This window comes from Salvelinus alpinus, chromosome 10, assembly GCF_045679555.1.
Source record: "Salvelinus alpinus chromosome 10, SLU_Salpinus.1, whole genome shotgun sequence".
Taxonomy (NCBI): domain Eukaryota; kingdom Metazoa; phylum Chordata; class Actinopteri; order Salmoniformes; family Salmonidae; genus Salvelinus; species Salvelinus alpinus.
In genome coordinates, this window is record NC_092095.1 from 17,164,783 (window position 1) to 17,178,572 (window position 13,790).

Consider the following 13,790-nt stretch of genomic DNA (forward strand, 5'->3'; position numbering starts at 1 on the left):
TTGAACCTTTGTGATTTCGTACAGGGTTGCTGTGGTATATTGAACCTTTGTAATTTCATACAGGGTTGCTGTGGTATATTGAACCTTTGTAATTTCGTACAGGGTTGCTGTGGTATATTGCAGCCTACTTTACTGAAGAAACCATGTCTGAAATAGAAGGAAATGTTGTAGGGAAAGTCATTTTATGATGATATTGAAATTGTCTATCACACACTGATGCAATCCACATCACTTTCATTTACAATGTGGTAGGCCAATTGATTAAAAGTTGTTCTTCAATAACTGTATTTTCGCAAAGTTATAATCATCATAATGAACATAGGCTACATTTCCAGTCAAATCATTTTATTTCAGTTGTAATGTCTTTCTTCCAAATCTCCTTTTAATATTTCCATTTCGTTGTTCCTGATAGGATGTTTCTTCATTAGGGCGGGAGTAGTGAAGGCAGACCGTCTAATATCCAGCCAGGTTGACACCGTAACAGCGTCAAATCACTAGTTTTATCCCGCTTTTCCCCCCCTTGCAACCAGGGTTATTTTATCTCTGTATTCAATCAGGCTTTAATGTCCCAAAAATGCTGCCATTGTAGCCTACCGTCCAATGAGGCCTGGTATCTCAAAGCCATATCAAATATCTTGGTTGTAAAATAGTTGCTATTGAGCTCAAAATTGAGAGCTGAGAAATAAAAAACCTGTACCTAAAGAAAGCTGATAACCTCCAAGTGTGACAACAAGACAGCTGTGTTTTGCTCGCAATAGGATTTTCAAACGTTATTCAAATCAGAACACGTTGTTTTCTCTCTGAGCATTTGAGAGTGGTTTGATCAACACAGCAGCAGGCCCCAGGGAAACGGGCCCCAGCGAAACGGGTACAGGAGCAGACAGACAGACTTTCATTACAGGAATCATGAGGATAATGCACTTTACTGTTCGACCAAAATCATGCTTTTAGCCTCCTAAACATTTTGAGTGAGGCGACCATGTAGAATGTGCAGCTCGCACTGATGCAACCAATGAAAAATGTAACTCGCACAGCCAAGTCAAAGGGTTGCAAAATGCGACTAAATGGTGGCAGAACGGAGCCCTGGTGTGTGTGTGTGTGTTTACCGCAGAGGGCTGTGAAGACAGTAGCTGTTGTAGTTGGTTCTGGTGCAGTAAGAGCCTCTGCTGCTCAGACAAGGCACCCAACCTGAGTGAAAACACACAAAGACATACACACAGTTAGAAAACTACAACACACACACACACACACACACACACACACAAGAACACACACTCTCTCACCTGCTTTTAGCTGTAGCTGAGCTGATGTAATCCAATAGGAAAGCAGGGAGAGAGAAAATATAACGACATCAACTTGAAACTAAAGACAGAGCGAGAAACAACCATGTCAATCAATGGAAGGACAGACAGGTAGTCTACCAGGTAGCCATGCAGTCAGCCAGACAGACTACCAGGTATCCATGCAGCCAGCCAGACAGACTACCAGGTAGCCATGCAGCCAGCCAGACAGACTACCAGGTATCCATACAGCCAGCCAGCCAGACTACCAGGTATCCATGCAGCCAGACTACCAGGTATCCATGCAGCCAGACTACCAGGTATCCATGCAGCAAGCCAGCCAGACTACCAGGTAGCCATGCAGCAAGCCAGCCAGACTACCAGGTAGCCATGCAGCAAGCCAGCCAGACTACCAGGTAGCCATGCAGTCAGCCAGCCAGACTACCAGGTAGCCATGCAGCCAGCCAGACAGACTACCAGGTAGCCATGCAGCCAGCCAGACAGACTACCAGGTATCCATACAGCCAGCCAGCCAGACTACCAGGTATCCATGTAGCCAGACTACCAGGTAGCCATGCAGCCAGACTACCAAGTAGCCATGCAGTCAGCCAGCCAGACTACCAGGTAGCCATGCAGCCAGACTACCAGGTAGCCATTCAGCCAGCCAGACAGACTACCAGGTAGCCATTCAGCCAGCCAGACAGACTACCAGGTAGCCATGCAGCCAGCCAGCCAGACTACCAGGTAGCCATGCAGCCAGCCAGACAGACTACCAGGTAGCCATGTAGCCAGCCAGACAGACAACCATGTAGCCAGACAGGCAGTCAGGCAGACAACTAGGTAGCCAGACAGGCAGGCAGTCAGGCAGACATGTAACCAGGTAGCCAGGCAGACAGATAGGCAGATGTAGTGTACATACCTGGTGTTGATGGAGCTGGACATGGGCAGAGCGGTGCTGGGGCCCGGTGAGGAGGTATGTGTGTAGCTGTATGTGTGAGGGCTGGAAGTGGTCTGTATGACTCTGTTCAGAACCCCCACTATCCCAGCTCCCCCTCCCAGCAGCATTGTTCCCATGGCAACCCCGTTGAGCTGAGGCGGGCTGTGAGAGATGGAGGGGGGGGTGGAGAGAGAAGAGGTAGAGCCACCACTACTGCGGCCACACGACACGCTATCCTGCGAGAGAGACAGAGAAAGAGCTTTGTTTACCAATATCAGCATAACTAGTGTGTAATGACAGCAGAACTAGTGTGTAATGACAGCATAACCAGTGTGTAATGACAGCATAACCAGTGTGTAATGACAGCATAACCAGTGTGTAATGACAGCATAACCAGTGTGTAATGACAGCATAACTAGTGTGCAATGACAGCATAACCAGTGTGTAATGACAGCAGAACTAGTGTGTAATGACAGCATAACCAGTGTGTAATGACAGCATAACAAGCGTGTAATGACAGCATAACCAGTGTGTAATGACAGCATAACCAGTGTGTAATGACAGCATAACAAGCGTGTAATGACAGCATAACCAGAGTGTAATGACAGCATAACTAGTGTGCAATGACAGCATAACCAGAGTGTAATGACAGCATAACTAGTGTGCAATGACAGCATAACCAGTGTGCAATGACAGCATAACTAGTGTGCAATGACAGCATAACTAGTGTGCAACGACATAATAACCAGAGTGTAATGACAGCATAACTAGTGTGCAATGACAGCATAACCAGAGTGTAATGACAGCATAACAAGCGTGTAATGACAGCATAACCAGTGTGTAATGACAGCATAACTAGTGTGCAATGACATCATAACTAGTGTGCAATGACAGCATAACAAGCGTGTAATGACAGCATAACCAGTGTGTAATGACAGCATAACCAGCGTGCAATGACAGCATAACAGTATAACTAGTGTGTAATGACATAACTAGCGTGCAATGACAGCATAACTCGTGTGTAATGACAGCATAACAGCATAACTAGTGTGTAATGACATCATAACTAGTGTCTAATGACATCATAACTAGTGTGTAATGACAGCATAACTAGTGTGTAATGACAGCATAACAGCATAACTAGTGTGTAATGACATCATAACTAGTGTCAAATGACATCATAACTAGTGTCTAATGACATCATAACTAGTGTGTAATGACAGCATAACCAGTGTGCAATGACAGCATAACCAGTGTGCAATGACAGCATAACTAGTGTGCAACGACATAATAACTAGTGTGTAATGACGTCATAACTAGTGTGCAATGACATAACTAGTGTGCAATGACAGAATCACCAGTGTGCAATGACAGCATAACTAGTGTGCAATGATAGCATAACTAGTGTGTAATGACATCATAACTAGTGTGTAATGACATCATAACTAGTGTGCAATGACAGCATAACCAGTGTGTAATGACAGCATAACTAGTGTGCAATGACAGCATAACCAGAGTGTAATGACAGCATAACTAGTGTGTAATGACAGCATAACAAGCGTGTAATGACAGCATAACTAACATTTAATGACAGCATAACCAGCGTGCAATGACAGCATAACCAGCGTGCAATGACAGCATAACAGCATAACTAGTGTGTAATGACATCATAACTAGTGTGTAATGACAACATAACTAGTGTGTAATGACATCATAACTAGTGTGTAATGACATCATAACTAGTGTGTAATGACAGCATAACCAGAGTGTAATGACAGCATAACCAGAGTGTAATGACAGCATAACCAGCGTGCAATGACAGCATAACCAGAGTGCAATGACATCATAACTAGTGTGTAATGACAACATAACTAGTGTGTAATGACAGCATAACCAGCGTGCAATGACAGCATAACCAGCGTGCAATGACAGCATAACTAGTGTGTAATGACAGCATAACCAGAGTGCAATGACAGCATAACCAGCGTGCAATGACAGCATAACCAGAGTGTAATGACAGCATAACCAGCGTGCAATGACAGCATAACCAGAGTGCAATGACATCATAACTAGTGTGTAATGACAACATAACTAGTGTGTAATGACAGCATAACCAGCGTGCAATGACAGCATAACCAGCGTGCAATGACAGCATAACCAGTGTGTAATGACAGCATAACAGCATAACTAGTGTGTAATGACAACATAACTAGTGTGTAATGACAGCATAACCAGAGTGTAATGACAGCATAACCAGAGTGTAATGACAGCATAACTAGAGTGTAATGACAGCATAACCAGAGTGTAATGACAGCATAACCAGAGTGTAATGACAGCATAACTAGTGTGTAATGACAGCATAACCAGAGTGTAATGACAGCATAACTAGTGTGTAATGACAGCATAACAGCATAACTAGTGTGTAATGACAACATAACCAGCGTGCAATGACAGCATAACCAGTGTGTAATGACAGCATAACAGCATAACTAGTGTGTAATGACAACATAACTAGTGTGTAATGACAGCATAACCAGAGTGTAATGACAGCATAACCAGAGTGTAATGACAGCATAACTAGAGTGTAATGACAGCATAACCAGAGTGTAATGACATCATAACTAGTGTGTAATGACAGCATAACCAGAGTGTAATGACAGCATAACCAGAGTGTAATGACAGCATAACCAGAGTGTAATGACAGCATAACTAGTGTGTAATGACAGCATAACCAGAGTGTAATGACATCATAACTAGTGTGTAATGACAGCATAACTAGTGTGTAATGACAGCATAACCAGAGTGTAATGACAGCATAACTAGTGTGTAATGACAGCATAACCAGAGTGTAATGACATCATAACTAGTGTGTAATGACAGCATAACCAGAGTGTAATGACATCATAACTAGTGTGTAATGACAGCATAACTAGTGTGTCATGACAGCATAACTAGTGTGTAATGACAGCATAACCAGAGTGTAATGACAGCATAACCAGTGTTCTAGCTGGGTAATGGTGCTGCCTTACCTGAGCAGGTAGAGAGGAGTCCCCCTTCACATCTGAAACACACATGATCACACAGTCAGACAGTGAGAGTGACAGTGTGTATGTTAGGGTGAGGTTAGGCGGTGTGTGTGTGTTGTGTATGTTAGGGTGAGGTTAGGCGTGGTGTACCTTGAGCAGCAGTAGGGGTGAAAGGCACAGACAGCTGAGCTGACAGGAGCTGCAGTCGTTCTTTCTTCATGGTCAGAGATTTAATCTGGTCTTCTAGACGCCTGTTCTCCTCCTGCAGCTGGTGGAGGGACTTCAACATCCCCAACACTACCACACACACAGAGAGACCATATTAAACCAATACTGTTCTCCTCCTGCAGGGACTTCAACATTCCCAACACTACCACACACAGAGAGAGAGACCATATTAAACCAATACTGTTCTCCTCCTGCAGGGACTTCAACATTCCCAACACTACCACACACACAGAGAGACCATATTAAACCAATACTGTTCTCCTGCTGCAGGGACTTCAACATCCCCAACACTACCACACACAGAGAGAGACCATATTAAACCAATACTGTTCTCCTCCTGCAGGGACTTCAACATTCCCAACACTACCACACACAGAGAGAGAGAGACCATATTAAACCAATACTGTTCTCCTGCTGCAGGGACTTCAACATCCCCAACACTACCACACACAGAGAGAGACCATATTAAACCAATACTGTTCTCCTCCTGCAGGGACTTCAACATTCCCAACACTACCACACACACAGAGAGAGACCATATTAAACCAATACTGTTCTCCTGCTGCAGGGACTTCAACATCCCCAACACTACCACACACAGAGAGAGACCATATTAAACCAATACAACACTGTTCTCCTCCTGCAGCTGCTGCAGGGACATCAACATTCCCAACACTACCACACACAGAGAGAGACCATATTAAACCAATATGAAATATAGGTGAGTAGATTAGATCTGATTAAGTCATGTAGGTGTGTGTGCTCACCATCTCCCTGTCCTCCCTGCTGCAGTAGGAACTGTTGTCCGTCGCTCCACTGTCTCTCCAGCAGCTGTTCTATAGAGGTGTCCCCTCCGCCCCCCTGACCTGAACCTAACGCTGACCCTGACCCTGGGTCATACCGGATCTGTAGCCCACCTAGAGGAGAACTGGAGGATGAGAGGGAGGGTTTGGGGGAGGGAGAGAGAGGTGAAGAGTAAAGGAGATTAAACACCAAACATAACATGAAACAAACGTGAAGAATGTCAAACCAAATCAATGTGTTGTTACAGGGTGTGCTTGGGCGGTATACCGTACGGTATATCGTGGTATTGAAAGGTATGATTTTCAAAACAGTCAGACGTATATATTTTAGTATTCACAAAAATGTAATTTAGCCAGTCACATGGTATACTTGTTTACAAAGCGCAAACTGAAGTTTCATGACCTGACGATTCACTGTTGAGCAGCGCCTAGAGAAGTGATCACATTATACTTGAAATTCACTTCTAATGATTGCCAGCTAAATACCTTATGAGAGACAGAGAAAAACGAGAAAGAGAAACAGGGAGAGACAGAGAAACACAAAGAGAGAGAAACAGAGAGAATGAGAGAGTGAGCAGAGTGGTGTGTGTGTGTGTATGGGAGAGAAAGAGCGTGTGTGTGTGTGTATGGGAGAGAAATAGTGTGTGTGTGTGTGTGTGTGTGTGTGTGTGTGTGTGTGTGTGTGTGTGTGTGTATGTGTATGTGTGTGGTACCCCTGGTGCAGTAAATCACTCTGTGTGAGTTTAGATACACTCTGATGTGTGAGAGAGAAAGAGGGAGGGAAAGAGAGCTAGGAGAAAACTTCACGGTTCAGGAATAAGCAACCGAGGGAGGGAGAGCATTTTTACCATTCCATCTCACTTCTGGTGCGCGCGCGTGCACGCACCCCCCCCCCCCCCCCCCCCACACACACACACACCCCCCCACACACACACACACACACACACACACGCACCCCCCCCCCCACACACACACAAAAAGAGCATTCTTATTGGAAGAATTCAGCTAGTAAATGTTTGGAGCAAACTGAAGGAAACCTTTAACTTCTTAAAATACCCCCCATTATTCAGTTATACACAGTACTACATCTATTTGCTATTTATACAGTAAAGAAAATCCATAAATATTTAAAGTAGTAAAGCAACCAACCTTGTCGAGTTCAACTATCCATCCCACCAAGTGTAAAAGCTGCAGTGTCAAACAACCATTCCCCCACACACACACCCCTTTCCCAGACATCCCCACACACGCTTGTTGGCGTGAGAAAAAGGCAAACTATCTTTGTAAAAATAATAAAAGCAAGCGCAGAGCTGAAGGACGTTTCCCACCATCACACACTCACAGAAGAGACCAGAAACGAGGAGAGAGGAGAAAGGAGGGGGGAGACCAGCGTGTGTGTGTTTGTGGGAGGGAGAAAGACCCCCCACACAAGGGACCAGCGGAGGGGAAGACAGGAGAGGGGGATGGTGGAGAGAGAGGGGGGGATGGGTGGAGAGAGAGAGAAAGAGAGGGGGGATGGGTGGAGAGAGAGAGAGGGGGGTGGGTGGAGAGAGAGGGTGGAGAGAGAGAGGGGTTGGGTGGAGAGAGAGGGGGGTGGGTGGAGAGAGAGAGGGGGGATGGGTGGAGAGAGAGAGGGGGAGTGGGTGGAGAGAGAGAGGGGGAGTGGGTGGAGAGAGAGAGAGGGGGAGTGGGTGGAGAGAGAGGGGGGTGGATGGAGAGAGAGATAGGGGGGAATGGGTGGAGAGAGAGGGGGGGGTGGAGAGAGAGAGAAAGAGAGGGGTGTGGGTGGAGAGAGAGAGAGAGGGGGGATGGGTGGAGAAAGCGAGAGAGAGAGAGAGAGAGAGAGAGAGAGAGAGAGGGGGTGGGTGGAGAGAGAGAGCGAGAGAGAGGGATGGGTGGAGAGAGAGAGGGGGGGTGGAGAGGGGAGAGAGGGTGGGTGGAGAGAGGGGGGGTGGGTGGAGAGAGGGGGTGGAGTGAGGGGGGTGGGTGGAGAGAGAGAGAGGGTGGGTGGAGAGAGAGGGGGGTGGAGAGAGAGGGGGGTGGAGAGAGAGGGGGGTGGATGGAGAGAGAGAGGGGGGTGGATGGAGAGAGAGAGGGGGAGGGATGGGTGGAGAGAGAGCGAGGCGGGTGGAGAGAGAGAGGGGGGATGGGTGGAGAGAGGGGGGGGCTGGGTGGAGAGAGAGAGAGGGGGATGGGTGGAGAGAGAGAGAGAGAAAGAGGGATGGGTGGAGAGAGAGAGAGAGAGAGAGGGATAGGTGGAGAGAGGGGATGGGTGGAGAGAGAGAGAGGGGGGTGGAGGGAGAGAGAGAGAGGGGGGTGGGTAGAGAGAGAGAGGGGGGTGGGGGGAGAGAGAGAGAGGGGGGTGGGGGGAGAGAGAGGGGTGGGGGGGTAGAGAGAGAGAGAGGGGGTGGGTGGAGAGAGAGAGGGGGGATGGGTGGTTGAGAGAGAGGGGGGAATGGGTGGAGAGAGAGGGGGGAATGGGTGGAGAGAGAGGGGGGGTGGAGAGAGCGAGGGGGGGTGGGTGGAGGATATTTTGTGTGGAATGTAAATATGGGTTCACCGGGAATAGGGGGAATGTGTGTGTGTGTGTGTACTCACTGTGGAGAGAGGGTGGTCTTGGGAGAGGCTCGTCTGGGGAAGCCCTGAGCTCCAACACTGTTTCCATCTCCAACATCCTGATCTACACACAGTAAATAACACACTTACAACTGTGATGGCATCTCCCTCCCTCCCAGGCCAGACGTTCATCTTCCTCTGCAAGAGTAATGAATCTCACACGCTAACACAGCGCACAGGCTAACACAGCGCACAGGCTAACACAGCGCACAGGCTAACACAGCGCACAGGCTAACACAGCGCACACGCTAACACAGCGCACAGGCTAACACAGCGCACAGGCTAACACAGCGCACAGGCTAACACAGCGCACAATAGTATACAGGACTAGACATGCGCTGGTCTCCACTTCCGACAGTCAATCTCATCTCCTATTTGACTCTCTTCTTCACCTTTCCTGCCTGTCACTCAAAAGCAAAAACACCCCCAACCCAGTCGCATTATAGTTAACCCCTAGAGGTCAGGGAGGACCAATGGCTGCAGGCGATACTGAAACACCAGGAAACTTTCTCCCACTCCTCCCCCTTAGGGCTGGGCGGTATACCGTATTTATTATATCCCAGTATTGATGCACAGACCACTTTCAGTTTGTACTTTACCTTTTGTAACAGTATTTCAATCTTTGCCTTGTTAATAATTCTCCTTTCTGGACTACCCATCCCGGATCCGGGATCATTCTCATCAGAAACGCTGACTAACATAGCCTAGCCTAGCGCCACAGGGATATATGTGATACGCAACTCCGATGTGTATAATGTCAGTAGTTAGTTTACTCCGTTTTCTACTTGGGTCACCTCTCTCTCTCTCTCTCTCTCCCTCTCCCTCTCTCCTGCTGCATGCCGCTAACCACACCAAGCCCTGCCCCCTGTCACTCAAGGAGAGCGCAGTTGCTCGACCACAGAGTCACGAGCACTTAGTTGCTGTTCACACTGCATGGTCAGATGGATGCAACAAGCTGACATGCTGCGTTCTATACACTATTAGTGTGTGTACAGTGCATTCTGAAAGTATTCAGACCCCTTGACTTGTTGCACATTTTGTTACGTTGCAGGATGATTCTACAATGGATTTTTTTTTAAATCCTCATCAATCTACATACAATACCCCATAATGACAAAGCAAAAATGTATTACAAATAAATAACAGAAATACTACATTTACATAAGTATTCACAAGTACTTTTGTTGCAGTGATTACAGCCTCAAGTCTTCTTGGTTATGACGCTACAAGCTTGGCACACCTGTATTTGGGGAGTTTCTCCCATTGTTCTCTGCAGATCCTCTCAAGCTCTGTCAGGTTGGATGGGGAGCGTTGCTGCACAGCTATTTTAGGTCTCTCCAGAGATGTTAGAATGGGTTCAAATCCGGGCTGAAAAGGATTAGTCAGCTATTCTGCCACTGTGTCACTATATATACAGAAGTATGTTGACACGCCTTCTCTGTTTAGGGACAAATAGCATTCTAGTTTGCTCTGTTTTTTTGTTAATTCTTTCCAATGTGTCAAGTTATTATGTTTTTGTTTTCTCATGACTTGGTTGGGTCTAATTGTGTTGCTGTCCTGGGGCTCTGTTCACAAACACAAACAGACCCCACAGAGCCCCAGGACAGCAACACAGAGTCTCAATTTGGTGTTTGTCCCATTTTGTGAATTCCTGGTTGGTGAGCGGACCCCAGACCTCACAACCATCAAGGGCAATGGGTTCTATAACCGATTCAAGTATTTTTTGCCAGATCCTAATTGGTATGTTAAATGTTATGTTCTTTTGGATGGCATAGAATGCCCTTCTTGCCTTGTCTCTCAGATTGTTCACAGTTTTGTTGAAGTTACATGTGGCGCTGATGTTTAGGCCAAGGTATGTATAGTTTTTTGTGTGCTCTAGGGCAACGTTGTCTAGATGGAATTTGTATTTGTGGTCCTGGCGACTGGACCTTTTTTGGAACACCATTATTTTTTGTCTTACTGAGATTTACTGTCAGAGCCCAGGTCTGTATCTTACTGTCTGCAAACTACAAGTTTGTCTTTTCTCAGCAAGATGTTGCTAAAATAATTTGTGTTAGCCGCTAATCACTAGTTAGTACATTTAGCTAGCTAGCTAGCCAGCTAAGAGTCACAGCAAACGTAGGTAGCTAGCTAATACTGCCTGGTACCAGTGCTGGTGTAGGCTTTGATAAGCATGCTTGTGCAACGGTATAGAGAGGAATAAGCGAAGCATTAATATGTTGGCCAGCTAGCTAGCTACATGAAGTAAGAAAATACGTAATGTAACATCTAAATTAGGGTAACCTGGAAACACTGACCAACACTTTGGTTCCTACCCGGTCAATAATTACTCACTGGCTTATTCATTTGTTTTCATGTCAAACAACAATGTATTCAAGGTGCAGCTCACTATTTTCCAAGTATAGAATTCAAATAATCATTATATTTCCATGATTTCAACAGTTCACCAATTAACTAAGCCTATATTTTTGCCCATATCATGCTGCCTGTCGGTGTGGAAATAATAACAAAAGTGCAGAAAATACAGATATTGATGAAAATGCTGAAAATTATTTTGTTTGTTTGGAATCACTTATAATGTATGTGTTGCCACCCTAGGGCCATGAGATACTCAGAAAGCATAATTACAACATTTAATATTCAAAAACCTAAAATACCATCAAACATTTGAAAAATATTGTGATATGATAATTTGCCCATATCACCCAGCCCTACTCCTCCTATGTCCACCTACCTCCACATCCCACACAGTCAATCCTTCTCTCTAACCCTTCACTGCTGTGTGTGTGTGTGTGTGTGTGTGTGTGTGTGTGTGTGTGTGTGTGTGTGTGTGTGTGTGTGTGTGTATGCGTATGTCGTAACCTAAGCAGTGTGTCAGTGGGAGGAGTCTGTCAGTGGGTGTGGTGACCTCTGAACCCTCTGCAGACCGTGACTTATCCATGATATCACACACACACACACACACACACACACACACACACACACACACACACACACACACACACACACACACACACACACACACACACACACACACACACACACACACACACACACACACACACACACACACGTTGGTGCCAACCTGCGGGGGAAGCCTCAGACTGTGCGATGAGAGCAGCCATGGCAGAGTTGGGGTTGAGTCGGTTTCCAAACATGTGGGAGGGAGCCATGTTGAACACTAGACCTGGTAACCCACTCACCTACAGGGGAGAGAGACACTCAGTTACAATACATGGAGGATGACTGGATGCAGTTGGTGACTTGGGGAGACAGACACACTGTGCATGGAGCAGCTTTATGTCCTCCACAGGTAGTAAATAGACATGATGTCCTGCTGCCCTGGGCCTCGTCTCCACTATGTATGAGAGGGGAGAATGTGTGTGGTGGGACCAGAAGGGTGACTGGTAGAATTGGATCCCCTTTACTCCTCCATAGTGCCTGTCAGATCAGGGGAAAGCAGAGAGGGCCTACAGCAGCACCTAGATCTTCTGAACAGATTCTGCCAGACCTGGGCCCTGACAGTAAATCTCACTAAAACAAAAATAATGGTGCTCCAAAAAAGGTCCAGTCACCAGGACCACAAATATCAGTTCCATCTAGACACCATTGCCCTAGAGCACACAAACTATACATACCTCGGTCTAAACATTACTACCACAGGTAACTTCCACAAAGCTGTGAGCAATCTGAGAGACAAGGCAAGAAGGGCCTTCTATGTAGGATCTGGCTAAAAATACTTGAATCAGTTATAGAACCCATTGCCCTTCATGGTTGTGAGGTCTGGGGTCCGCTCACAAACCAGGAATTCACAAAATGGGACAAACACCAAATTGAGACTCTGCATGCAGAATTCTGCAAAAATATAATCCGTGTACAATGTAAAACACCAATTAATGCATGCAAAGCAGAATTAGGCCGATAACCGCTAATTATTAAAATCCAGAAAAGAGACATTAAATTCTACAACCACCTAAAAGGAAGCGATTCCCAAACCTTTCATAACAAAGCCATCAACTACAGAGAGATGAACCTGGAGAAGAGTCCCGTAAGCAAGCTGGTCCTGGGGCTCTGTTCACAAACACAAACACACCCCACAGAGCCCCAGAACAGCAACACAATTAGACCCAACCAAGTCATACGAAAACAAAAAGATAATTACTTGACACATTGGAAAGAATTAACAAAATAACGGAGCAAACTAGAATGCTATTTGTCCCTAAACAGAGAGTACACAGTGGCAGAATACCTGACCACTGTGACTGACCCAAACTTAAAGAAAGCTTTGACTATGTACAGACTCAATGAGCATAGCCTTGAGGCAGACCTGGCTCTCAAGAGAAGACAGGCTATGTGCAAACTGCCCACAAAATGAGGTGGAAACTGGGGTGCACTTCCTAACCTCCTGCCAAATGTATGACCATATTAGAGACATATTTCCCTCAGTTTACATAAATCCACAAAGAATTTGAAAACAAACCCAATTTTGATAAACTCCCATATCTACTGGGTGAAATACCACAGTGTGCCATCACAGCAGCAAGATTTGTGACCTGTTGCTACAAGAAAAGGGCAACCAGTGAAGAACAAAGCTCATTGTAAATACAACCCATATTTATGTTAATTTATTTTCCCTTTTGTAGTTGAACTATTTGCACATCGTTACAACACTGTATATAGACATAATATGACATTTGAAATATCTTTATTCTTTTGGAGTGTAATGTCTGCTGTGAATTTTTATTGTTAGTTTCACTTTTGTTTATTATCCATTTCACTTGCTTTGGCAATGTAAACATATGTTTCCCAGGCCAATAAAGCCCTTTGAATTGAAATGAGAGAGAGATGGTAGGGAACAACTGGGCAGAGAGAGGGGGAGCAGAGGGGGTACAACTGGGCA

At 45.8% G+C, this 13,790-nt stretch overlaps 1 protein-coding gene across 10 annotated transcripts in view; it reads right to left on the bottom strand.

Annotated features, from left to right (window-relative positions):
- Positions 1–13,790, bottom strand: part of LOC139531562 (protein AF-10-like) — a 92,843-nt gene that overhangs the window by 1,510 nt on the left and 77,543 nt on the right. For 6 of the 10 annotated variants that reach the window (XM_071328117.1, XM_071328120.1, XM_071328119.1 and 3 more), the window contains 8 exons: positions 11,976–12,093; positions 8,873–8,954; positions 6,239–6,399; positions 5,394–5,540; positions 5,247–5,278; positions 2,200–2,453; positions 1,284–1,304; positions 1,107–1,188 (listed from right to left, as the gene is read on the bottom strand). In XM_071328117.1, coding sequence (XP_071184218.1) covers positions 1,107–1,188; positions 1,284–1,304; positions 2,200–2,453; positions 5,247–5,278; positions 5,394–5,540; positions 6,239–6,399; positions 8,873–8,954; positions 11,976–12,093 — 897 coding nt within the window. Of the gene's footprint in view, positions 1–1,106; positions 1,189–1,283; positions 1,363–2,199; positions 2,454–5,246; positions 5,279–5,393; positions 6,060–6,238; positions 6,400–8,872; positions 8,955–11,975; positions 12,094–13,790 lie in introns of those variants that run through there. The other 4 variants (XR_011666391.1, XM_071328115.1, XM_071328123.1 and 1 more) reach the window with 4 other exon arrangements.